At 59.3% G+C, this 22,453-nt stretch overlaps 2 protein-coding genes across 2 annotated transcripts; both read right to left on the bottom strand.

Annotated features, from left to right (window-relative positions):
- Positions 1-214: 214 nt before the first annotated feature.
- FAM131C (family with sequence similarity 131 member C) lies at positions 215-19,425 on the bottom strand. Its single transcript, XM_047872252.1, has 7 exons — positions 19,258-19,425; positions 5,991-6,106; positions 4,953-4,988; positions 4,601-4,694; positions 2,263-2,445; positions 1,880-1,990; positions 215-1,100 (listed from the first exon to the last, which is right to left on the bottom strand). The coding sequence occupies exons 1-7, from the start codon at positions 19,277-19,279 to the stop codon at positions 817-819; spliced, it is 846 nt and encodes a 281-aa protein (XP_047728208.1). The 5' UTR covers positions 19,280-19,425; the 3' UTR covers positions 215-816.
- Positions 19,335-22,212, bottom strand: LOC125171792 (translation initiation factor IF-2-like). The gene is made up of 6 exons (XM_047868901.1): positions 22,158-22,212; positions 21,889-21,891; positions 21,244-21,300; positions 20,319-20,371; positions 19,964-20,076; positions 19,335-19,710 (listed from the first exon to the last, which is right to left on the bottom strand). Exons 1-6 carry the CDS (start codon positions 22,210-22,212, stop codon positions 19,335-19,337), a joined length of 657 nt encoding a protein of 218 aa, XP_047724857.1.
- Positions 22,213-22,453: the final 241 nt, after the last annotated feature.

Genomic DNA, 22,453 nt, shown 5'->3' with positions numbered 1-22,453 from the left:
GCTCCGCAGAATCTTGGGCATCTCCTGTGGGGCCTCTCCGGGCCGGCTGGCAGTGGGTGAACCACCTGTTGGGGGGCGGGGGGGAGGGGCGGGGCATAGGGCCCTCCCCAAGTCCCTCTAAAACCCCCTTATCCCAGGGGCCCAAGGACACACCTTCCCCCAGAGACCAGGCCAAGTTCATTGGGTGAATCCACCACTTTAATGTCTGCAGAGAACCTTCCAGGGTGCAGGGAAGGGGGTAGGGGCACCAGGGAGTAGGTTCAGAGAGTGAGGGATGAACAGACCCTCCAGAGACAGAGATTCTCAAGAAGGGAGCTGAGGAACAGACACTTAGCTACCAGAGAGGCTGTCCCACCTCTGAGGGAGGGGGGGCACGAACACAGAGGGAGGGGGAAGGACTGAGCCCCGGGGTCAGGGCAGGGGCCCCAGGTCCCACTCCGAGTGGGTTTCCTAGGCCCTTCTGCGTCTGCCTGGGGGCCCAGCTGCAGGGTCCTCTGGGCAGCTTGCCCTGGTGTCTGCTGAGAGTCCTTGAGCCCACTGATGACAGAAACCCTGCGGGGGAAGGTGCCCCCCTGAGCCAAGTAAAGAAGGGAGAAGGGGGATTATGGCTCCCGCTGCTGGGGCAGGTCCACGGAGGCACAGAGTGGTCCACAAGGAGTGCTGACCCCCCCCCATCCCTTCTGCACCCACCCTCTGCCTGCCCTGAGGGTGAGGGTCAAGAGCCGCCCAGCCCGGACCCCGACGTCCTGATGTGCCCGGGCTGCCCCCCAGGCAAGGTCACAGTATGAGGAGGCTCTGAGCCATGTAGCCCCCACCTCAGTTGTAGAACACCTCGTCCTCCTCCTCCGAGAGGGAGATGCTGTCCACCGAGGGGAGGGAGCCCTGCAGGTGGGCCCCACCCTCAGGCCCCGGGCCCCTAGGCAGCCGCCTCCGATGCTGCTGTTCGGGGCTGGGGGGCTGGGGGTCGGCAGCTGTGATGGGGGGCTCATCGGGTGAGGGCCAGCCATCGGGGGAGAGGCCAGGGGAAGAGAAGGCCAGAAGACTGTCGTCCTGGGAGGGGCCGCTCAGAAGACTGTCCTGAAGGTAGAGGTTCTCTAGGTCTGGAAAACCAACAGGAGGGGGAGGAGGCATGAGGAATGGAGTCCCGGACCCCCTCCTCACCCTCTCCTGGTGTGTGAGGGAAGGTGAAGGCCAGTGTTTTGTCACTGCTGAGCTGCGTGACCTTGGGCAAGTCACTGAACCTCTCTGAGCCCCTGTTTCTCCCTGGGGGCTCCAGGGGTGGTGGAGGAGTTAAAAGCAGGCCGTGCTGCCTGGACTCGAATCTGCATCCTGCGCTCTGAAAACTGGGACAGTGCTCTTCCCCGGCCTCCGTTCCCTTCCCTCCCCTCGCTGTCAGAGGAAGGATTACATGAAGTAGCTCGTATGCAGGCTTCACCCAGGACCAAGCCCTGCTGAAGCAGTAACTGGGGGTGACCTGGGGTTCTAGAAGACTGGTTGGTTGTCCTGGCTCTGATGCCTCTAGCTGTGTAACCTAGGGCAAGTTTCCTGGTGCCTCGGTTTCCCTGAGACAATAACAGGACCTATTGCGTAGAGGTGTCGTGAGGATGAAGTGAGATAATACAATACGCACTTAACACAGTAATCACTCAATCCCCACGATGCATTATTACTATTATTCTTCTCTCCTTTACCCTTAGAGCTCTCCTTGGGCAGTGGGCAGGGCAAGGATCCCCAGCCCCATTGGACAGATGCAGAAACCAAGGCTGAGGAGAGGGGGGCGGGGGGTTGTCCGAGGTCACAGTGCATTTGGTTGGCAGGGCAGGCGGCCAGGCCCTGCTCTGCTCCGCCCGCCCCGCCCCAGCGCCGGCCCAGGGGGTACCCTGTAGCTGGACGACGTCCTGAGGGCTGTTCTCGGGGTGAAGTTCCTCATTGTCCAGAGAGGACCAGGCGCTCAGTGTGGCCTCTGTGATGGCAAACTGTTCGGCGACCCCTGGGGGAGGGGGAGGACAGCGGGACTCAGCTCAGCAGGGACAGGGCAGAAGATGGGGGCAGGGCCTTGGTGCCAGGCCACATTGGCACTCTGCAGCGAGCTGGCTGTCCATCCAGGCCCCGGTGATCAGAGCGCCCACCTGATGCCCCGTCCACCCCCTGGCATTTTTTTTTTGCCCTGCCTAGACACTGCCCAGGTGGTGACCCTCGGTCCCCTAAGGACCAGAGACCCTACGGTCCCGTCCCCATGCCCCCCCGCCCCCCACCTCTGACCTGCAGCAAAGCGGGCCTCCCGCAGCTCGTCTGGCAGGCAACAGTAATGCTCATCCTCAGCCGGGGATGGCTCCCAGCCCGACCGCTGGGCACGCCAGCCCTTCCACTCGATGAGGTGAGCCACGCGGCCACGCGCCATGGCCGTGGGCTTCGTGATGTGGTCCTTGATGCTCTGCACCACCCCTGGGGGCATGGAGGGCAGCTGGGTGACCGCTCTGACACAGAACCCAGCTCAGGGCCCTACCCCCGCTACCCCAGGCCCCCCCAGTGCCTCAGGCCCACCCAGTGACCTATGCCCTACAATCATTCATCGCTGTGTACTCACCCAGCGCCCCGCGTCCTCACAGCCTCATACCCACAAAGCCCTGTATCTATCTGTGCAAGTCCCCCTGCCCAGCCAATGCCCGTGCCCACTCTGTACCCCACGGGCCCCAAGCCCCAAGGCCCCCCACCTCACTTAGATGCTCCCCACTCATGTGGAGGTCCCATGCACTGCCCCCCCCCCACCAGCATCCTGCTTTCAGGCAATATTCCCCTCCACTTGGTGCTTCCTCCCCAGACCTGCCACACCCCTCATTCCCTTTGACCAGGTTTAGACCCTTCTGCCCCAGAAGATCCACCCAAAGATCCACTCGAGATCCACTTGGTCCTCTCCCTTTATGCATTAATTAATAAGTGCTGAGAGAGCATCCCCTGTGCCAAGCCCAGTGCCAGCTCTGCTGAAGGGGAGACCTGCGTGGGGTGCCGTATACCAGGTAGGCTTCCTGGAAGAGGTGGACTGGGGTCTGAGCTTTACAGGTAGGTTGGTAGGTTTGTAGGTGCATTGGACAGAAGAAGGCAAGACTGGAGGCTATTTCAGAGATGAGATGAGAAGGAAGGCATCGAAGAATCTGGCATGATTCCAGGATTACCAGGGGTGAGACGTGGGGGCAACACTAAGACTGGAAGAGGCTGGAGAGCCCCTCAGGGGCTAGACTAAGGACTCTGACGTTTTCCTTCTAGCAATGGGGAGCCACAGCAGGGTAATGAGCAGGAGAGTGATAGGTTAGATCTGCTGTTTAGGAGGAGCATCCTAGTTAGGGAAGGGGCCAAGGGTGGAGATGAGGCTCTGTCAGATACCACTGAAGGGAAGCAAGAGACAGGACAGGGGCTGGGCATTGTTGGGGGGGGGGGTGTGGGTGGCCCGAGGGGTTCTCAGGAGGAGACTGGCTGGATGTGGAAGTTGACAGAAAGGGCTGTCAGGCATGATTCGGCATCTCTCTGAACCAAGGCTGAGCACACAGTCACTGGGGTCTCAGAGCCAAGACGCAAGGAACAGCAATATTTAAGCAAGACGGGGTATCCACCAAGGAAACCAGAGCCATAAGACTGAGAAAATGGGGAGGACGGAGGCGAGGAAGGAGGCGGAGCCCCCCTCCCCAAGCTAGATGTGCGGGCAACCGGCGAAGGTCTTTGCAGGAGGTGGTTCGAGAGACCCCCGCAGGGCCCCTGCAGAGGGAAGGGGTTTCAGGTGGCAAAGCGTCCAGGCAAACGGAAGGAGGGCCGTGAGGGCCGTGAGGGATTTACGGAGACGTGAGCCTGAGGTACATGGGACAGACCTGTGAGCAAAGAGGCTGGCCCGCTGAGAACGGCCCAGAAGGTGTGCTCTGGGCCACCTGCGCGGCAGACCCCGTGCTGGCCTGTGCGCCCACCTCCCCGCTGCCACTGCCTCCCGCCTGCAGCCCTCCCCAGAGCCTGCCCTTGGCTGAAAGGAGTGGAGCCGCCCCGGAGGCTGGAGAGCCTTCCCAGGGGCAACAAGGGACCAACGGGGGGCAGTAATATCCAAGCATCCGCCAGCACCGGGAGTGGTTCCGTCTGTCCGTACTCCTGAGCTCCCCGGGGGTATCAGGCCGAGGACGGTTTCTCATGCGGCCCCTCTTTGCTGGGCTCCCTCCCCTGGCCCTGCTGCCCTCACTCCTACACACTGCCCTCCAGAACTACCCCTCAATAAAGCACTCGCACAATCCTCGTCCGGGGCTCTGCTTCTAGGGAACCCGACCCAAGGGGGAGTGATGGGCAGACTGCATCTGCTGAAGAGATCTGAAGACTCGGGGCCAGCTCCTCAGGGCTTCGGGGAGACCCCAACAACTTAACCCGGCCGGGGGGTGGGGGGGTGGGTCAGGAGCACCAAGTCACCATCCCTGGCCGAACCCGGCCCGGAGCGTGGCATCTGGAAAATGGTGACTCGGGCAGGGCTGCGATCCTTCCCCCTGCGGCCCAGCTCTGGCCTCCCCACGGCTAGTGTCCAGGGGTGGGGGACATGCTAACTCCAGGGCAGGAGAGGGCAGTCGGGGCCTACCCACAAGGGACGAGGTGGCTAGAGCCGCCACATTGTAGTTGCTGGAGCAGGACCTGGAATCAGACAGGTAGCCGTTGGTGGTCTGCAAGCACCTCTGCGGGGAAGAGAGGTGTCAGATGACATCCCCCCTGCACCTGCCAGAGGGCACCCCCCTCCCCACTTCCATCCCCACGAGGCATCCTCCCTGAGCGATTGTGCCCTCCCCCACAGGGCCATCCCACCCCGCTGTTCTCGTCAGGGCCCCCCTCCCCCAGGGCCGGCAGGACTGGGCGTTCAGGCTGGGCACTGCACAGTGAGGGGCACCGGTGTCAGCCGCGGCTGGCTGGACCGGGGGAAGGGCAAACGCACTGACCTGCCAAGGATCCCAACAGAAATCCATCTGTTTGTCCTAAAACGAGAGGAGAAAGAGGGTCAGGCAGGGCCTGGCACACAGTCAGCAGAAGGCACGGGTCCTGGAGCCCGGGGCGGTGGCGTCGGTCGGCCTTCTGGTATTCCGAGGTCGTGCCCTGCCTTCCCTTGCCGTGCGGGGAAAGACGGGGGGCGGGGGGCAGGCAATGGCGGCTCTGCCAGCAAGGCAGCGAGTGCAGGACATAGGTCCGACCGGGGTCCGAGTTTTGACTCTGCACTTTGCACCCGGGAGCGCTTAGCCGAATGCCTTAACATCCCAGAACGTCAGTTTCTTCCTCTGTAAAGGGGTGATACTACCATTTACCTCACGGGTTGTCGTGAGGCAAATGACACGATGCAAAGTGCCCAGCATGACACTTAGCATGCGTATGCGCTAAAAATATATATATTATAATAATTATATCAACAGGTAGGTCCAAGCCACGACCTCTGGGGTGGGGGTGGAAATTATGCAGCACGATTTGAGAGCCCCAGCAAGCTCTTCCTAATGCATCCGGACTAAGAATGCCACTTCTTGGGGGCGCTTGGCTGGCTCAGTCACCCAGCACCCAGCTCTTGATCTCAGGGTTGTGAGTTCGAGCCCCACGTTGGATGCAGAGATTACTTAAATAAACTTAAAGAAAAAGAAAAAAAAAGAATGGCACTCTACCCTCCAGAGGGCAATGCAGGCTGCTAAGGGCTGGTGGGCTGGTTGGGGGGGGGGGGGGGGGGGACTTGTTATCTGCAAGACTGAGTTCATTTGGGTGGGAAAATCTCCAAGGCAGGACTCTCTTTTCTAAACAACCCAGGTCCAGGTCCTGGATGCCCAGGGTGACCCAGACCTTCATTCAACTGAGTACCAAACCTTGGGGGCTCTGATCCCACAGGAAGTAGCCAAGTGCGGCAGGAAGGGAAGATTGGAAAGGTTTCAGCTCCCCGTGGGGAGCTGTAGGGGACACTCTGGGAACCAGGGCATAGGTGGGGATGAAGGGTGACCAGTTACCTTGCCAGTGACATGGTCTGGAGCAACAGCAGGGGGATGGCTGGAGGGCAAGTCTGGGTTCAGAGGACCCGTGCCCTGGGGCATGGGGCAGTCCTTGTGGGCACTTGTGAACAGATCTGGAAATACAATGACAGGAGGAACTCAGAAAAACCGCACACTCTCCTCCTTATGGGGCCTGTTCAAGCCAGCCCCGAGAGATGGGCACGACGATGTTATCATCCCTTGTCATCTTGCAGGAAACAGAGACCCAAGGCCATGGCAGATGAGGAGACCGGCTAGATCTCCTCCCGCCTGGTCCCCTCCATGAGAATTATCGCCCATCCGCCTGTTCCTCCGTTTCCCCTAATTCCAGCACCCACACTCCAGAATTTTTGACCTCATGGAGACCTCCAATCCATTTCCCCTCCTCTTTTCCACTAGCCCCTGGTGCCCTCACTCCCCTCCCGGCCCAGCCCTGGCCCAGCCTGCGAACTGAGCTCTCCTTCGCGGACGCCCTCAAGTCTCAACCGTGTTCAGTCTCCCCTCTGCCTGCTCTGCGCCTGGACCTGCATGTCGCTGGAGAAAGTCACCGGCCTCGCACAAGACACCGTCTGGGGACCCTTCTACCTGTCTCCCATCACCGCTAAGTTTGCTTCCTGCCAGGCGGACTCCCTCCGGCGTCTTTCCTTCTCAAACCGGCAACCCTGGCACCCCCGACCCCACGCCCTGCTTCTGGCTCTTCCCCGTCCCTCACTGAGATCCAGAAGCCTTCGGCAGGCTCCATCCTGGCCCCATTTTTCTACCTCAAGTCATTACCCCGCCCGCATTTTGCCCACACCATCTGCTCTCCCTCCTATGACAGAGGAAGAACTATCCCTACCCATCCGAGCCGAGCCCAGACCAGCCGTCCCAACCAGGGACTGGGACCTGGCCTTGCCCCCCACCCAGCACCTCTGCTCTCTCTCTGCTCTTGTGATCGTCCGGTCTGTCTGTCTCCCTCTTGGCCCCGGTGTGGTGGTCCCGACCCCAGCTCCCCCCAGCTCCGTGCCCACTCCTCCAACCCCTTCCAGGCCACGCTTAGAGTTATGTTCAACCTCTACTTCCTGGACTCCCATTTTCTCCTCCACCCTTTTCTTTTTTAAAAAAATTTTTTTTAACGTTTATTTATTTTTGAGACAGAGAGAGCATGAACAGGGGAGGGTCAGAGAGAGAGGGAGACACAGAATCTGAAACAGGCTCCAGGCTCCGAGCTGTCAGCACAGAGCTTGACGCGCGGCTCGAACTCACGGACCGTGAGATCACGACTTGAGCCCAAGTCGGCCGCTTAACCGACTGAGCCACCCAGGCGCCCCTCCTCCACCCTTTTCGGGTCGCCTCTCGGAGAAAGCCCTTGACTACCTGGCCAAGCCCAGCGGTTCATTGGCTTCTCGGCCCCTCCCTCCCTCTCAAGCCACGCCCATCTCGGGCTTCCCTCCCACCTCGGTGGTCCCCCTTCCGCTCCCTCCCGGCCCCTCCTCATCTCCCTCCTCTCTCCCAGGGCATCTCATCGGAGAGCGAGCGGCTGCCGCCCACATTCACACCCACAGCCCTGACTCTGCTTGAGCCCCACACTGAATTTCCAACTCCCTTCACGGGTGCCCGGCAGGTGTCTCAAGGAAACTCGGGCCCATCTTCCTCCACTTCTCCAATTTTAGAAAATGATGCAATGGTCCACCCAGCTGTACCAACCAAAAATCCAGTTTTCTCCGCGCTGCCTTCCCCCAACCCTCCCAACCAGCAAGCCCTACTGGCTCTCTCTCCAACCTCCCTTCCGGATTTACCCGTCTCCATCCCCACCACTGCTGCCCACGAGGGGGCATCACCCTCGCTCACCCGGACCACAAGAGGGCCACAGCCTCCTGCTTCCTCTCCTGGCACGCAGCCCACTCTCCACCCGGCCGCACAGGGATGCTACAGGTCGGACTGCATCTTTGCTGAAAACCTGCCGCTGGCTTCCTTCCATTGAACCTGACGGGAGAGCCAGCCCCTCACCCTGCACGCCAGCCTGGTCTCTGTTCCCGCCACTCTGGCCTCCCTGCTGCTCCCCAAATGGCCCACTTGTTCTTTGTCCTTGCTATCCCCTCCACCTGGAACACCATCCCCAGATCTTCCTGAACCGTGTCACTCAGGTCTCGGCTCAAGGTCACCTCCTCAGGGGGCCCTCCCTGCCCCCGGGGGCCAAGCTTCCTTTACAGCAGCCGGCACTCTTTGACGTTCATGTGTTTTGAAGTGTCCGATCCCTCTGGGAATGCGAGACCATGAGAGCAGAGGCCATAGCAAAGACCAGAGAACAGGTCCTGGCACCCAGACGGTGTTCTGTCGACACTGTGGAATGACCTCTGCCTGTATTATAGCAGTTAGCACAGGCTGTCTGCTAAAAGCATGTGTGGGAGGGCAGGGACCAGTCCCATCGTGATGCATTCTCAGGGCCTACCACATAGTAGGCTTGCGGAAGTTGCTGAAGGGATGACAGGCTGAACTGAAGAAGTGGGATTTGCTGGACTGAATTCTTGGGCTGAACTGAAGAGGACTCCATCTCCAGAGGGTAACTGGGAACACCCTTACATTCACTTGAGTAAGCATTTCTTTCTGATGCATTCCAAAGCATTAGCTGAGCACCTACTACGTGCCAGGCTCTGTTACGGGCACTAGGAACACTGACAAACAATGACAAGCAAGACGGAGATGGTTTCTGCCCTCACGGAGCTGACATTCTAGTTGGTTCATTCACTCATTCATTCATTCATTCATTCATTTATGCATCCATTCATTTCTTCTCCCACTAAGCATCCATTTAATACATGTCTGTACCATCCAAGCACCTGGGCACAGAGGCGGGATTAAGACTTCATCCCTGCCCTCTGGGAGCTCCCAGTTGCATGGAAACCAGTCCCAAAGCCCCTCATTCAAACACAAGGCTGATGGGCGGTGGGGGGGGGGGCAGGAGCACCCACGAGTGCTCCCGTTCTTCACCCCCTCTCCTGGTATGATGGAACGGACTCCTCACACGGATGGGGAAGCTAGCCAGGAGGGGGTGCCAGGAGGAAGGTGTTGTGGGCAGAGGGAGGGGTGTGCGGCTTGCACAAAACCGTGGAGTCTGGGAGACTGGAGGAGCAGGGGTGTCTGGGCCGTGGCAGGGAGGGGGATCTCTGCAGGACGCTGGTCCCAGCCTGCAGCGTCCCTGTCCTGGACGCTAGCTCCCACCACCCTCCTCTGGCTTAGGTAGCCCAGGCAGAGTCTGCAAGAGCAGATGGCATGGAAGCAAGCAGGGCTTCCTGGAGGAAGCGGAGGTGGAAGGTATCAGGTGCTCCCAGAGGCAGGGCTGGGCCGTGGGCTGAAGTGTGACTAGGGGGCTTTCGGAGGTGTTGGCAGGGAGGGGAGGATGGGGAGCCAGAGGACAGCATGAGTGCTCCACTGGCCTCACTTGTGCCTTTGGATCGCTTTCTCCTCCTGTTTTTGCGCATTCACAGCCCCTGCCCCATGGGCTTGGCTCCCAACTGGCAGCAACCGTGTCTCCTTCGGGTGAGCCACTCTCTGGCAACCGGAGGCGAGTTTATGACCCTTTGTTTGGGGTTGAAAAGCTCAGAGTCCCCCCCCCCCCCCCCACGGGATGGGGCTGCAGCCACCCTCGCGGGGCCACAGACCCTTTGCGGCCCCTCTCCTCCGCCTTGCTCTCTCCATTCCTTTACTGGTTTCCTCTGGAAGATCTCCTTCATACACCAGTTGCACCCAAATCCTCATTCCAGGGTCTGCTCCTGAGGAGCTGGTCCAGAGACAACTGGGTCCAGATCGCCCCGTTCAAATCCCAACTCTGCCCTTCACTACCTGTGGGACCTTGACTTTGCCTCTTGGAGCCTCCATTTCTTCATCTGTAGAATGGACAGTTGACTGTTCTTGTTCTCTAGGTATTGCCTACCGGGATCCAAAGCAGAACAGAGACGTACCGGGTACCCCACTTGGAAGAAAGCCACTGTCAAGGGCAGGGGAAGCAAACAGCCTCTTCAAGGTGGTTGAAACAGGCTGTTCTACCCCAGCCATCCACCACCCTTCTGACGCTGCTGACTTCACAAGTGAAGTGAGGGGGCTCTCGGAAATCTGGGATGCCAGCACAAGAGAGGCCAGCATCCTTACCCACCCGCCCCACCCCTGGCTGGGTGTCTGCACAGCTGGGGAGAGAGGAGTGGAACAGTCTGCCTTATGAGTTTCTCAAGGGTCAACAGGACACTGAGGAAGGGGCCGTGTTTGACTTTTGCTGGTGCCCCCTAAGAGGGCTGCATGAAGGACAAGGGGACCCCAGGCCTCAGAGGCTGGAAGGTGGGCAACTTTAGGGGTCAAGGGAGTTGGGCTGAGAATGGAAGAGGTCAAACCAGGTCAGATCTCCCTGCAGTGGGCAGGCCCCCCAGATGGCCCCTGGCAGAACTCACACATGCTAATCTGGGACCTGTGGTCCCCCTGCCACCTCAACGTCCACCTCTCTCCCTCTTGCACTCCAGCCACACTGATGGCTCAGACACGCCCAGCACATTCCTGCCTCAGGGCCTTTGCACTGGCTGCTCAGTTCCTCCAGCTGGAACTCTCTCCTCCCACATAGCCGCAGGTTCACTCCCACACTGCATTCGGGTCTCTGTGCTCAAATGTTAGAACCTCAGCGAGGTCTGCAGCCATTTTGTTTAATGACACCTGTCCTCTCCTACCCCGTGATCTTATGGTGCCCATCACCACACATTATATGTCCCTTTCTTTATTCAGTCTTTCAGTAGACCATCAGCTGTCTACAGGCTGGTCCTCGTCAGCTTTATTCACCACCACAGCCCCAGCACCTGCCACAGGGCCTGCACATTGCTCACTAAACTTTGCCTCAACAGGGGTGCCTGGGTGGCTCAGTTGATTAAACGTCCAACTCTTTTTTTAAAAAAAATTTTTTTTTCAACGTTTATTTATTTTTGGGACAGAGAGAGACAGAGCATGAACGGGGGAGGGGCAGAGAGAGAGGGAGACACAGAATCGGAAACAGGCTCCAGGCTCTGAGCCATCAGCCCAGAGCCTGACGCGGGGCTCGAACTCCCGGACCGCGAGATCGTGACCTGGCTGAAGACGGATGCTTAACCGACTGCGCCACCAGGCGCCCCAATCGTCCAACTCTTTTTTTAAAAAAATTTTTCTTTCAACGTTTATTTATTTTTTTGGGACAGAGAGAGACAGAGCATGAACGGGGGAGGGGCAGAGAGAGAGGGAGACACAGAATCGGAAACAGGCTCCAGGCTCTGAGCCATCAGCCCAGAGCCTGACGCGGGGCTCAAACCCACGAACCGCGAGATCGTGACCTGGCTGAAGTCGGACGCCCAACCGACTGCGCCACCCAGGCGCCCCTAAACGTCCAACTCTTGATTTCAGCTCAGGTCATGATCTGATGGTTTGCGAGTTCAAGCCCCACATCAGGCTCTGCGCTGACAGTGCAGAGCCTGCTTGGGATTCTGTCTCCCTCTCTCCCTGCCTCTCTCTCTCTCTCTCTCAAAAGAAATAAACATTAAAAACAATTTTTTTTTTGGCCTCAACAGTGAGCCAGTTTGAGCCAACAGAGATCACTAGAACTCCAGATGGATAAAAATATCTTGGCCACTTTTCTACAAGTTCCTCATGCCAGACCCCAACATGTCAGAGGAGAATGGGACCCAGAGAGAGGAGGGAGGCCAGCAGAGGAAAAAGCAGGCTGTGGCCCTCAGGTGCGGCCAGTCCTGACTGGACGGCCAAAGGGAACACCAAATAGGGTGTGAGGTGAAAGTCTCCATCCACACTGGACGGGACTCAGGATCCCTTGAGACTGGCCCAGAGGCGGTTGCAGGCGGGCAGCTGAGGGAGGTCTGAATGAGCCTGTCTGACGCAGGACTGGAAAAAAGGAAGGCAGAGTCAGGACTGACATTCCCACGCCCTGAACTCAGAGCTCAATCACCCAGGAGCCAAGAGGAGTGTGGGCCGAGCCGTGTGCTTGCACACGGGAACATTCCACACATCCTGCCCTTTATCCCGAGTCCCGGCTGCGTGTCCCTGAGCTGGGACTGCCCCTCTCTGGGTTTCAGAGTCTCCGTGTGTACAAAGACCGTGTTCCAGGTCCCTCCAAGGTGGCTTTCAAGCAGGGGCACATCCTTCAGTGGGTCATGCAAGCCGCTTACTAGGTCATATTTTTAAAGAATAAAATAAAATAGGGGCACCTGGGTGGCTCAGTCAGTTAAGCATCCGACTTCAGCTCAGGTCATGACCTCACAGTTCATGGGTTCGAGCCCCACATCGGGCTCTGTGCTGACAGCTGGGAGCCTGGAGCCTGCTTCGGATTCTGTGTCTCCCTCTCTCTCTCTCTCTGCCCCTCCTCTGCTTGTGTGTGCACGTGCTCTCTCTCTCTCTCTCAAAAAATAAACAAACATTTAAAAATTAAAAAATAGAGTAAAATACGGATGCCTGGGTGGCTTAGGCAGTTAAGCATCGAACTCTTGACTTCAGCTCAGGTCATGATCTCATGGTTTGTGAGATCGAGCCCCACGTCTCACTCAGCACTGACAGCATGGAGCCTGCTTAGGATTCTCTCTCTCTCCCTCTCTGTCTGCCCCTCCCCTGCTCACACACATTCCCCACCCCCCCAAAAATAAATAAACTTAAAAAAAAGAGTCTGTTAAAAAAGTGATAAAATAAAACAGAAAATACCAGAACCTACGGAGGAGTCAGGTTGAGTATTGTTTCATGAAACTTCAGTTTATTATTATTTTTTTAACACTTATTTATTTTTGAAGGAGAGAGAGACAGAGTATGAGCAGGGGAGGGGCAGAGAGAGAGGGAGACACAGAATCCGAAGCAGGCTCCAGGCTCTGAGCTGTCAGCACAGAGCCCGATGTGGGGCTCGAACTCACAAACCGCGATATCATGACCCGAGCTGAAGTCGGACACTTAACCAAGTCATCTAGGCGCCCCATGAAACTTTAAATTGCACAGACACGCATGTGCTCACACAAGTGTGCCTACGCACCTGTGGTAAGAATTTTCTATGTGTGTGCTAGATCGTGATGCAAAATATATTTATTGCTACGGGTTCCAGTCAAAAACGTCTGAGAGTGGCCATTCCTAAGATTCCAGAGTGCATAAGCAGGGGCCTGCTGGGGTGCAGGCAGAGTTGTGCTGGCTGCAGGCTGTCCCGGGGAACTTTGAGAGGTCCCGGAATATTTCTAGGGGTCCCTGGTCGTCCCTGAAGCTGTTTTAAAACTGTGTGGTCTGCAGACTGGAGAGTAAGGGGAACTGAGCACTGCGGAAGCTGCTAGGCCGTGTCAAAGGCCTGGAGCAGACATGGCTTGTGCAAGGTCATTGGTCAAGGTGGACTTGGAGGGCTGCTGGCTCTCAGCCCCTCTCCGGCTCTCCTGCCCCCTGCCTCAGTTGGCATCTGGGAGCCTCCTCCAAAGCTGCCTTCTCCCCCTGAGGACTTTGGCCCCGTGATGTCACAGGCTGGTTGCCATGGAGACGTCAGGTAATGGAGCAGCCCAGGGTGAAGTCACAGGCTGCTCTTCGCCCAGCTGGGACCGGCAGCCTCGTCACCACCAGCAACTGGAAAAACACAGTGTTTCATGTGGGGTGGGGGCTGGGGACAGCCTGGGGGGACCCCTGGCCACTGCTCCTGTGGGCGTCTCCTTCTCCGAGGCAGTGGTGGGGTCGTCCTTCCTCTCCGGGTCCACACCCTACTCCTTTGACCTCAAGGCCTGAGGCCCCTTTGGAGACCTGCCCCCTCCCCCACCTCCCCTGGCCACAGCAGGGACAAGCCTCTGGTTGCCCTAGCAACTTGGAAGGGGCCATCTTGATCCTGCAAGGAGAGGGGTGTCATCCAGACGTGTCCTCTGTCCCTGTGCCTTCAGCCAGAGCTCTCTCCTGCCTACCAGGGATGCTTCCTGCCTTCTCACACCAGCTCCTCAATCTTCTGCAGTTCCTCCTGATGTCTAACCTAAGCCCCTCTTGCTGCAAAGCTCCCACCCTGGTTTTCTCTGCTCGTTCCTTGGGTGAGTCTGCAGCTCAGCTCCCTCTCACACGTGCCTCGGAGCCATCTAGCCCCTTTAGCTGTTCTTTGGTGCTCACGTCCCAGCCCATTAGTCATTATGGCTGCCATCTGCCCCTGGAGTGTCTCCCAGGGCTCTGCACCCCAGGAGGGCAGGGAGGGCCCAAGGTAACCCCGTTCTTTCCCAGCAGCCCAGAGAGGGTAAACTTCCTCTTGAAAGCACACAGGAGGGGCGCCTGGGTGGGTCAGTCTGTTAAGGGCCCAACTTGGTTTCGGCTCAGGTCATGATCTCACGGTTCGTGGGTTCGAGCCCCGCATCGGGCTCTGCACTGACAGCATGGAGCCTGCTCGGGATTCTGTCTCCCTCTCTGTCTGCCCCAGCCCCACTTGCTCTCTCTCTCAAAATAAATAAAAATAAACTTAAAAAGCAAGCAAGCAAGCAAGCACACAGTAATTGATACGCAGCCGGGATGCAAAGGTCCTCACCGTGCACCCCACCCCACCCCCACCCACCCATAGCCGCCAAGCTTGGGGTCTAAGCTTCTCAGGACCCCTGTGGCTGAGCACACAGTACAGTCCTCCAGCCAGGGGCTCCCCGGGTGCGTGCTGCTGGCCGGCTGAGGTCCAGGCCCTGTCCTAGTCTCTGAGGAGAACACTTTTACAGTCCCTGCCCCGGGTCCAATCCCAGATGCGTCACAGCCCCTGTGAGCTGTGGGCTCTCACCTGTGAGATGAGAGTCCCCACATCCTCAGGAAAGGGTTGCCGAGGATGAAGCACCCGTCACATCAAACACTCCGGAAACGGTGGCTGCTCTGTCCCTCTCCCCTCTCAGACCTGAGATCCTCTTTCTGGAGCGGGTGGACAGATCGCGGTCACCACCGGTGACCTCTGGTCCTGCCCCTAGGGCTGGAGCTTACGTGGGGACTGTGCAGAGGGAGGCCACCGGGAGTGAGCCCTTGGCCTCTCTGCCTGGTGAGTCACTGCCATGACAGCAGGCTGTCGCTCTGAGCTTGGCAGAGGCCTGGCCTCGAGTGGACAAAGTGCCCTTCTGCTCCCCAGGACATTTGTTTATAGGTCACCAGGACCACAGCGGTAACTTCATCAGTGAGTTGATGCAGAGCGAGGGGGTCCGTTTCCATTCCCCAACCAAGGATGGGAGGGAGACAACGGGCCCTTCTCTAGGACCTCCCACACACCTCAACTCCTTTCCATTTCCTCTGCCATCCTGTGGCTCAGTCTCTTTGATAAGCCATCCTAGAGCTCATCTTGTGCTAGCCTCACCTCCTCCAGGCAGCCTGCCTAGATTGGCCTCGGCTGTATTAGCCCTAGTGAGCAAAGTCTGGCCTGCAGTGATCTGCTGCCATTATTTATTGAACACCTACTATTTTTCAGGGCCTAGGCCTTGACTGTCCTAGGCCTTTTCATCCATTATCTCGTTTAACCCTCACTAAAATCCTGCAAAGTAGATACTATTATGCCCATTTTACAGACAGGGAAACTGAGGCTCAGGGAAGTCAAATCACTTCTGCAAAGTCACCAGCTAATAAGGACAGAGATGGGGGTTCAAACCTAAATCAGTCTGAAATTCCAGAGACTGTGCTCAAACCACTAACCAGTGGTGATCTCCTCAAGCAGTTTTTCTGCATGTGTGTGTGTGTGTGTGTGTGTGTGTGCGTGTCCATGCCCTGCCTCCCCACTTAGACTACTCCACGGGCAAGGTTGTGTTTCTTTCCTCAGACAGTGAGCTCCTAACAAGCCCGATCTACTCCTTCCTCAGTCTCCCCCAGTGCCCATGTCGGACTGCTCACTGGCTCTGCAAGGGCCAGGGCGAGAAAGAGCTGAGGGGCTGGGACGGGGGCGTGGTCAGCGGGCCCTGGGCACTGTGGGTGGCTCTGGCCGGCCCCTTCAGAGCTGGAGCCTTCTCCCAGACATCATAGATGTCTGACCTTCCAGAAGAAAGGCTGCAGTCTCCAATTTCTGCCCTCACCCCAGGGCCCAGGGCGCACTGAGAGCCCCAGGGTGAGGCCAGGAGGCTGACGGGCTGGTTGGAGGATACGGCTGGGGCAGGAGGGGCAGGCGGAGGGGTGCCAGGGGCATGGGGCGGCCCTGAGAGAACCTGCAGCCGGGAGAGAGGGAGGTAGATATTAACTCCCCCTGCTCCATACACTTTGTCACCAGTGGTGGCAGCAAAGCCCCAACCACGTGAGTTATTCGAGAGTTGTTTTTTTTTTTAAGCACTGGCCATGCACTGGGTACCTCTCTCACGTAGGGCACATCAGAAAGCAAAGGGCAAGGGGTCCCTCCTCAGGCGCTGGGCTATCGTGGACCTGGATTCAAATCCTGCCTCTCAGTGTCCTGGCTGTGTGACCTCAGGTAAGACTCTTCCTGTCTCTGAGCCCCGTGTCTCCCCTCCCAGGGTTGAATGAGGACAAACTAGGCCAGAGGAGTAAAGGCTCAGCCGGGGTGAGGCTAAGCCCTTGATAAATGGTAGCTTAGTAGATGATGAATACAAAGTAGCTCCTGGAAATAGCATTTGTTGCCTTACTCTGGTCCCCATGACTTTCCCCAAGTCCTCAGTACCTCAAATGCCTGCCACAGGGCAGTCATGAGGGCAGGACGGGGCTGGAAGCCTCCGAGGCCTCCCCTTTCCCAGACAAGAGGGTCTCTTTGTTATCTCGGTGATGACAAAACATTTCAAATGAAACAAACAGTAACACTTATGAGTGCTTACTTCCTGCCAGGCACGGGTCTGAGTGCTCTACAGGAATTAAGTCATTTGATCCCTGCCCAGCAACCCTAGGACATCAATACTGGTATTAGTCCCATTTTAGAGATGAGAGCACTGAGACACACATCCAAGGTTAAGTAACTTGCTGAGGTCACAGAGCTAGTGAATGGTGTGGATGGGAACCCAGGCTGGCCAGCTCCAGAGTCTGCACTCCTGACCTCTCAGGCCTGGCACAGAGAAGGGACGTGCTGCCCCATGCTGCTATGGGGAGGCTCTGCCAGGTGTGGCCTGTACCCGGGGCTCGGGTTTGGCTAGGGCGGCCCCACCTGGGTGCAGGCTCTGGGCTGAGTATGGGCATAGCATGAGGCTCACGATCCCTGGCCTGGCTTCAGGGCTACGTAGCAGGCACAGCGAAGTGCTTGGAGACAGCGGTTGTTATTGGCACTGGTTGTTCCGAGAACAACCCTCGGAAGCTCATGGAAGCCTGTAGCTGGAGAGGAGCAGGCCAGGGCCCCCGGGCTACGGGTTGGGGGTGTGGTGCAGGAGGCGAAGGGCACAGGGTCAGCTATTTTCAGGTCACTCAACTCCCCCTCTGAGCAGTTTCCCCATTTGTAAAATGGGTTCTGCGATAGTACCTACCCCAAATTAGCTACTTGTGCCTAAAATGCTCCAACCAATACCTGGTAAGCTGTAAGCACTCTGACAGTGACAATTAGAGGCTGGGTGGCCTCCGCTTAGTGCTTCGGTCCCTGGGACCACAGCTGTCCTCTGCTCAAGTGGTCCCGGACCTTCATCCAACTGGCCCCATGCATGTTGGGGCTGTAAGCCCCAGGAAGCAGACAAGGTTAGAACACACAACTGATCTGGCGGGGGCACTGGGGAGCCCAAGCCGCAGAAGGAAGGGTGCCTGTGTGACCTCAGACATGCACGGCAGAGGGTGCCAGCCCCTGGTTGGGGGGTCAGAGGACCTTGGCAGGAATCTCTTCCTCTCTGGCCCCTGTGCTGTGTTCAATGGGTCTGCAGCCTTCCAGCTCACAGACAGGTCCACTCGGGTCCCTGGCGCGGGATGGCCAAGTGATGCGGAAGGGACACAGTCACCAAGGAAACGCTAGATCCCAGCTGCCCCACACCCAGAGCCTGCCCAGAGCCTTCTGGTTTCTGGAAACACACTGAGAGGCTGTCAGTCCTCAAGGATCTTAAATACTCTCCCGGAACCCTTGAAACTACCTTCCCCTCTGGCCAGCTTTAGGCCTCACAAGGGCAGACGCTGTACCGGACCCATCTCCGCTAGATGCCCACCCAGCACACACACAGTAGGTGCTGCGCTGACATCAGCGTAATGAATGAATAAGTTTGTGAACCTCACACAACCTCAGTCCCACCCACGATCCCAGCCCTGACACCCTCCTGAGACACCCCAAGCTACTAGCCTGAACGTCCCACTTGGACCGATGAGCTCCTTAGAGGCCAGAGGATGGGGGAGGGGTGCTGCACTCCTTCCTCAGCACACCCCCCCCCCCCAGGACAAGACCCCCTCCAGGGCCTGTGCGGCCCCTCCCCAGTGCCTGTTCATCCCTCAACCCCTGAAAGTAAGCTATTGGCTGTGTGGTTGGGGTCAGTGGGTTTGGCTTCAGTCTGCAGAGCTGGGGCCAAGGCCTCAGTCACTTCCACCCCCCCAGGCCCCCCTCCCCCATCTCCAGCCTCCCTGCTCTGTGCAGGACTCCACCGCCACCCCCTCCGGGCAGTTCACTCCCACTCCTGGGGTACCACCTTGGGAAGTGCAGGAGAGCAGAGGGGGCCAGGGCAGGGCCAAAAGCTCAGAGGCAGAAAGAAAGGCCCAGGGGTTCCTGGGAACATCAGCTGTCCCTGTCCCTTCCAGTCCCCTGACCACGAATGGGGGTGGGGACGGACGAGGCGTTAGGGATGAGGGTGGGGGGAGGGATACCTTCTTTATAACCTGTGCATGTCCATTAACCCATTGCTGTCCGTGGGGTTCCGGGACCCTGAAGACAGGGGCCTGGGGTGAGGGGACAGAAGTGCCCGCGCGTCGGGCAAGGAAGGCCTGTGCCTTGGGGGAGTGTGGGAAGGAGAGTCGGCCTGCTCCCCTGGTGTCCCCACCGCCTCTCCAGAGAAGCCAAGAGCAACCAGGAGGAGCCTCCCTCCCCTCAGAGCACACGGCAGGGGGTGTGTGGCTGCCGGCTTGGAAGCGACCCCGCTCCGAGCCACCTGCCTGGGTGTGGTTCCAAGCCGGGCTGGAGATGCGGTGACCTCCCCGTGCTCTCCCCGCGCTCCCCCCCTCCCCCGTCCTCCCGGGGCACCGCGTCCCCTGGGGCTCGGTGGGGTGGCGTGGGGTGGTACCGGTCGCGAAGGCCGGGTCGCCCCCCACCCCCGCTCCCACTCCCCAGGTTCCCGGGAGCCGGCGAGCGGACGTGCGAGCGTCCTCGGCTTGGGGCCCCGGGCCCCCGCCCCCCCACCCGGGCCGGCAGCCCCCTCACCTCGCGACACGCAGGAGCCCATCACGGGGTCGCGGGGCCGGGCCGCTGCGCCTCGGGTGCGTCGGGCCGCCGGGCGCTCATCTCTCCGCGGGCCCGGGGCTCACGCGCGGCGCCGGCGCAGCGGGCGGGAAGGGGCTGGGGCTCCGCTCGGCTCCCCGTCGCTCCCGCCGGGTCGTGCCCGCCGCCGCCTCCCGCGCCGCGCCCGCTCCTGCCAGCCGCGGGCAGCACGGCGGGCGGGGGGACCCGGGGGACCGCGCGCCCCGAGCCCGCGAGCGCAGAGCCGCGCGCAGGGCGCCCCGCCCCTTCCCCAGCGCCCGGCGCCGCCCGCCGCGCGCACCTGTGGCCGCAGCCCCGGCTGGGGGGCGGGGTCGGCGGGACGGGGGCGGGACGGGGGCGGGGCGGGTTGGGGGTGCCCGGCGCCGGCGTGGCGGCTGGGGTGCGGGGTGACCCGGGCTGGAGGGAGGGAGGGAGCCACGGCGAGCGGCGGGGAGCCGGGGAGAGGGGATGGAACCTCTGACCCTCACCCGTCGCCGCCTGGTGACGGGGGCTGAAGGTCAGGGAAGGGGACCGGCAGCGGGGACGCGGAGATTCCAGGATTTGGGGCACAAAGCACACACCTTAACTTAATCGGGACCAGACGCCTGGCGCAGCGCAGTAACGCCAGCTCCACTCCGCCCATTGAACAGGGGAAGAAACTGAGGCTCACCGAAGGCTTGCCTGAGGTCCCTTAGGCTGTGAGGCGACTTTGAGGGTCAGCTCCTCCTCCGGCCCCACTGGCCGCACAGAGGCTGGGCGGGGCTTCTTCTCAGCCCTGGGTCCCTTCTCGTGGGGCAACCGCGGCTCACTCACGCGCACACGCTCACGCGTGTCCCACGCATCCGTACCCACTCATGGACACGAGCTCGCATACACTAGCACACACATGCAGCCATCCGCGTTTGCACACGTCTTACACGCTCACACACCCAGCTCCTGAGCGAACCTTCCCTTGCACAAGCACTGCAGTGTCTGAAACACTGACTTGCACTCGTATCTCACCCCATCTTCACACCTACACCTACCTGGGCACCTTTTTCAGGTGAGGAAGCCAGCTTCGCTGGCTCCCTTCCAAAACCTGGCGATGGCCGTGCAGGGTTGTGAGGCATGAATAAGGTTTGAGGCATGAGTGTGGGCTGGAGCTGGAGGCCTCTGGCAGGGCAGGGTCTGGGCCTGGCGGGACTGCCAGGGGGGTGGGGGAGGGTGCTGACCTTTTTGTCTCCCCCCCCCCCCCCCAGCCCCAGGCCTGGTGCCCTGTCTGAAGTAGGGTGTGGACGGCGAGTGGCTCTAACCATGGGCGTCAGCAGACCCGGTGTGAATGCTGGCTCAGTTCACACGAAGTTCTGTGACCTTGGGCAAGTTGCCTCACCTCCCTGAGCCTCAGTTTTCTTATCTGTTAATTGGGGGTAAAAAAAAATCTCAGCTCACAGGATTGCTGTAAGGATGAATGAGAAATATAGGCAAAATGACTGGCACATAGTAGGTACTTAGGGCTAAAAATGAGTAACAGTGACGGTGAACACAGGTGTGATGCGTTCTTGCCTCACCAAGTTTCTCTACGCCCACGGGAAGCCTGAGGCATCTTCATTCCATGAATGTGCGTGAAGTGCCTACTATGTGCTGGTGTGAACGGGAGAGATGTGCCAGACTTAGAGTCAGTGCTAAGTTCAGCCACGTGTGCTCAGAGCCCCCCCATGTGCTGCGCCTCTCAGAGCAGCCCCCACCCCCCAACTCTGGCCTGAGGGAGGATAGCTCTGAAGGGAGTCTGTCCAGGTCACCCTGGATGCCTCCATGCCTTGCACAGTGCCAGGTGTGGGCCTGGCTAGTGCGGAAAAGGAAAGAAGAGAGGAACCCTTCCTGTATGGCCTGGGGCGGGGGGGCAAGGTGTCCTTTCTCTTCTTCTTGTCGTGGGGTGACTGGGCTTGGCTTGGAGGGATGGCTCTGACTCACCATGACGCAGGACGCTGGTCACAGCTCCTGATGTTCCCAGCTGGCAGCCTAGCAGCTCTGGGGGCGGGAGGGACGGGGGGGGGGAACCCCAGCCGAGAACGGGGCAGTTCGCAGGGGAGAGGATGCCTGGGGAGCCCACTGTGCCCCTTCAGCCTAAGACAGGGACAGGTGGATGAGGCTGGGCAGTGGCCCCACGCAGAGTCCCCCGCTCACCGTCTCAGAGACATGACCAGGGTGCGGTGGGGTGGCCCTGGCTATCCCAGCCTCTGGCATTCGTGCTGGTCAGCTCCACACTGACTCAATCCTGTCCGTGTGCAGACTGGTGCTCAGAGAGGGGCACGGGCTTGCCCAAGGTCACACAGCAAATTGATAGAGAGTCGAACCGGGGTCGCCTGCCTGTCGGCCCAGCTTGGCACTCACTGCAAACAGGGCCTCGCAGGGGTGGGCCGCTCCCCCTTGTGCGCCCACATTCACCTTCCTAGTCCTTGGAATTTTGCTGAAGCTGACGATTCCCAGATTCCCAGACAGCTCTAAGATGTGTGGTTGTCCTTCCCCGGGGGCAAGCTGTCCTTTCCCAGAGCAGCCTACAGTCCATCTGCCCTGTGACCTTCTGTTACCCTCCCCCCAGTCCCCTCCTTGCGTCACCATCTGTGGGAGAGCAGGGAGAGAAAGAGGCCCTCATGGGTGAGGGGACCAGGGGAGAGAGTGCCCAGGCAGTGCCCGGAATCCCATTCTCCCATCAGGACTCTGGGGATCCATCCAGAGCCCCTGCTTCTATGGCCTGCCGCTGCTGTTCTTAGCAACAGACATTCACCAGCCAGCGCTGAGTGCCTGGCCCTGGGCTGGGCGCTGGAGCGTGGAGAGCAGACGCTGCAGGGGCTGACCAGAGAAAGATCAATCAACCCGAGGCTTACAGCGATGAATCACACTCAGTCTAAGCCCAGGTGCTTCTGGGATCGGGGGTGGCATGGCCGGGGCGGGGGGCGGGGGGTGGCGGGGGGAGCCATGTGCATAAAGAGCTTGGGTCAGTGTGGACAATGGTGTATCCCCATGCCAGCCGAGTGTTGTAAGAACAGAACTGCTTCTGCCAAGGATCGTGGAGATGCCTTCAAGGTGCTGGTGACCCTGCCGTGGGAATTTGAAGGTTGAGCGGGACCTCAGCAGGCAAAGATGGGGGAGTGCTCTGTGTGCACAAAGGTATCGAGGCAGG

Source organism: Prionailurus viverrinus, chromosome C1 (assembly GCF_022837055.1).
Source record: "Prionailurus viverrinus isolate Anna chromosome C1, UM_Priviv_1.0, whole genome shotgun sequence".
Classification (NCBI taxonomy): domain Eukaryota; kingdom Metazoa; phylum Chordata; class Mammalia; order Carnivora; family Felidae; genus Prionailurus; species Prionailurus viverrinus.
The sequence above is the reverse complement of the archived record's forward strand: the minus strand, read 5'-3'. Positions and strand labels throughout refer to the sequence as shown.

What these genes read in the sequence shown, in the direction of transcription:
- FAM131C (XM_047872252.1), bottom strand. Translation starts at nt 19,279, where the DNA reads ATGGGCTCCTGCGTGTCGCGAG. An exon ending in GGGCTCCTGCGTGTCGCGAG is followed by an intron (nt 6,107 to 19,257) that starts GTGAGGGGGCTG and finishes TTGTATTTCCAG; the next exon opens with ATCTGTTCACAAGTGCCCAC. An exon ending in AGCCACCTCGTCCCTTGTGG is followed by an intron (nt 2,446 to 4,600) that starts GTAGGCCCCGAC and finishes CCATGCCCCCAG; the next exon opens with GGGTGGTGCAGAGCATCAAG.
- LOC125171792 (XM_047868901.1), bottom strand. Translation starts at nt 22,212, where the DNA reads ATGCCACCCCCGATCCCAGAAGCACCTGGGCTTAGACTGAGTGTGATT. An exon ending in GACCAGCGTCCTGCGTCATG is followed by an intron (nt 20,372 to 21,243) that starts GTGAGTCAGAGC and finishes GGCCATCGCCAG; the next exon opens with GTTTTGGAAGGGAGCCAGCG. An exon ending in CACCTGAAAAAGGTGCCCAG is followed by an intron (nt 20,077 to 20,318) that starts GTAGGTGTAGGT and finishes CCCCACGAGAAG; the next exon opens with GGACCCAGGGCTGAGAAGAA.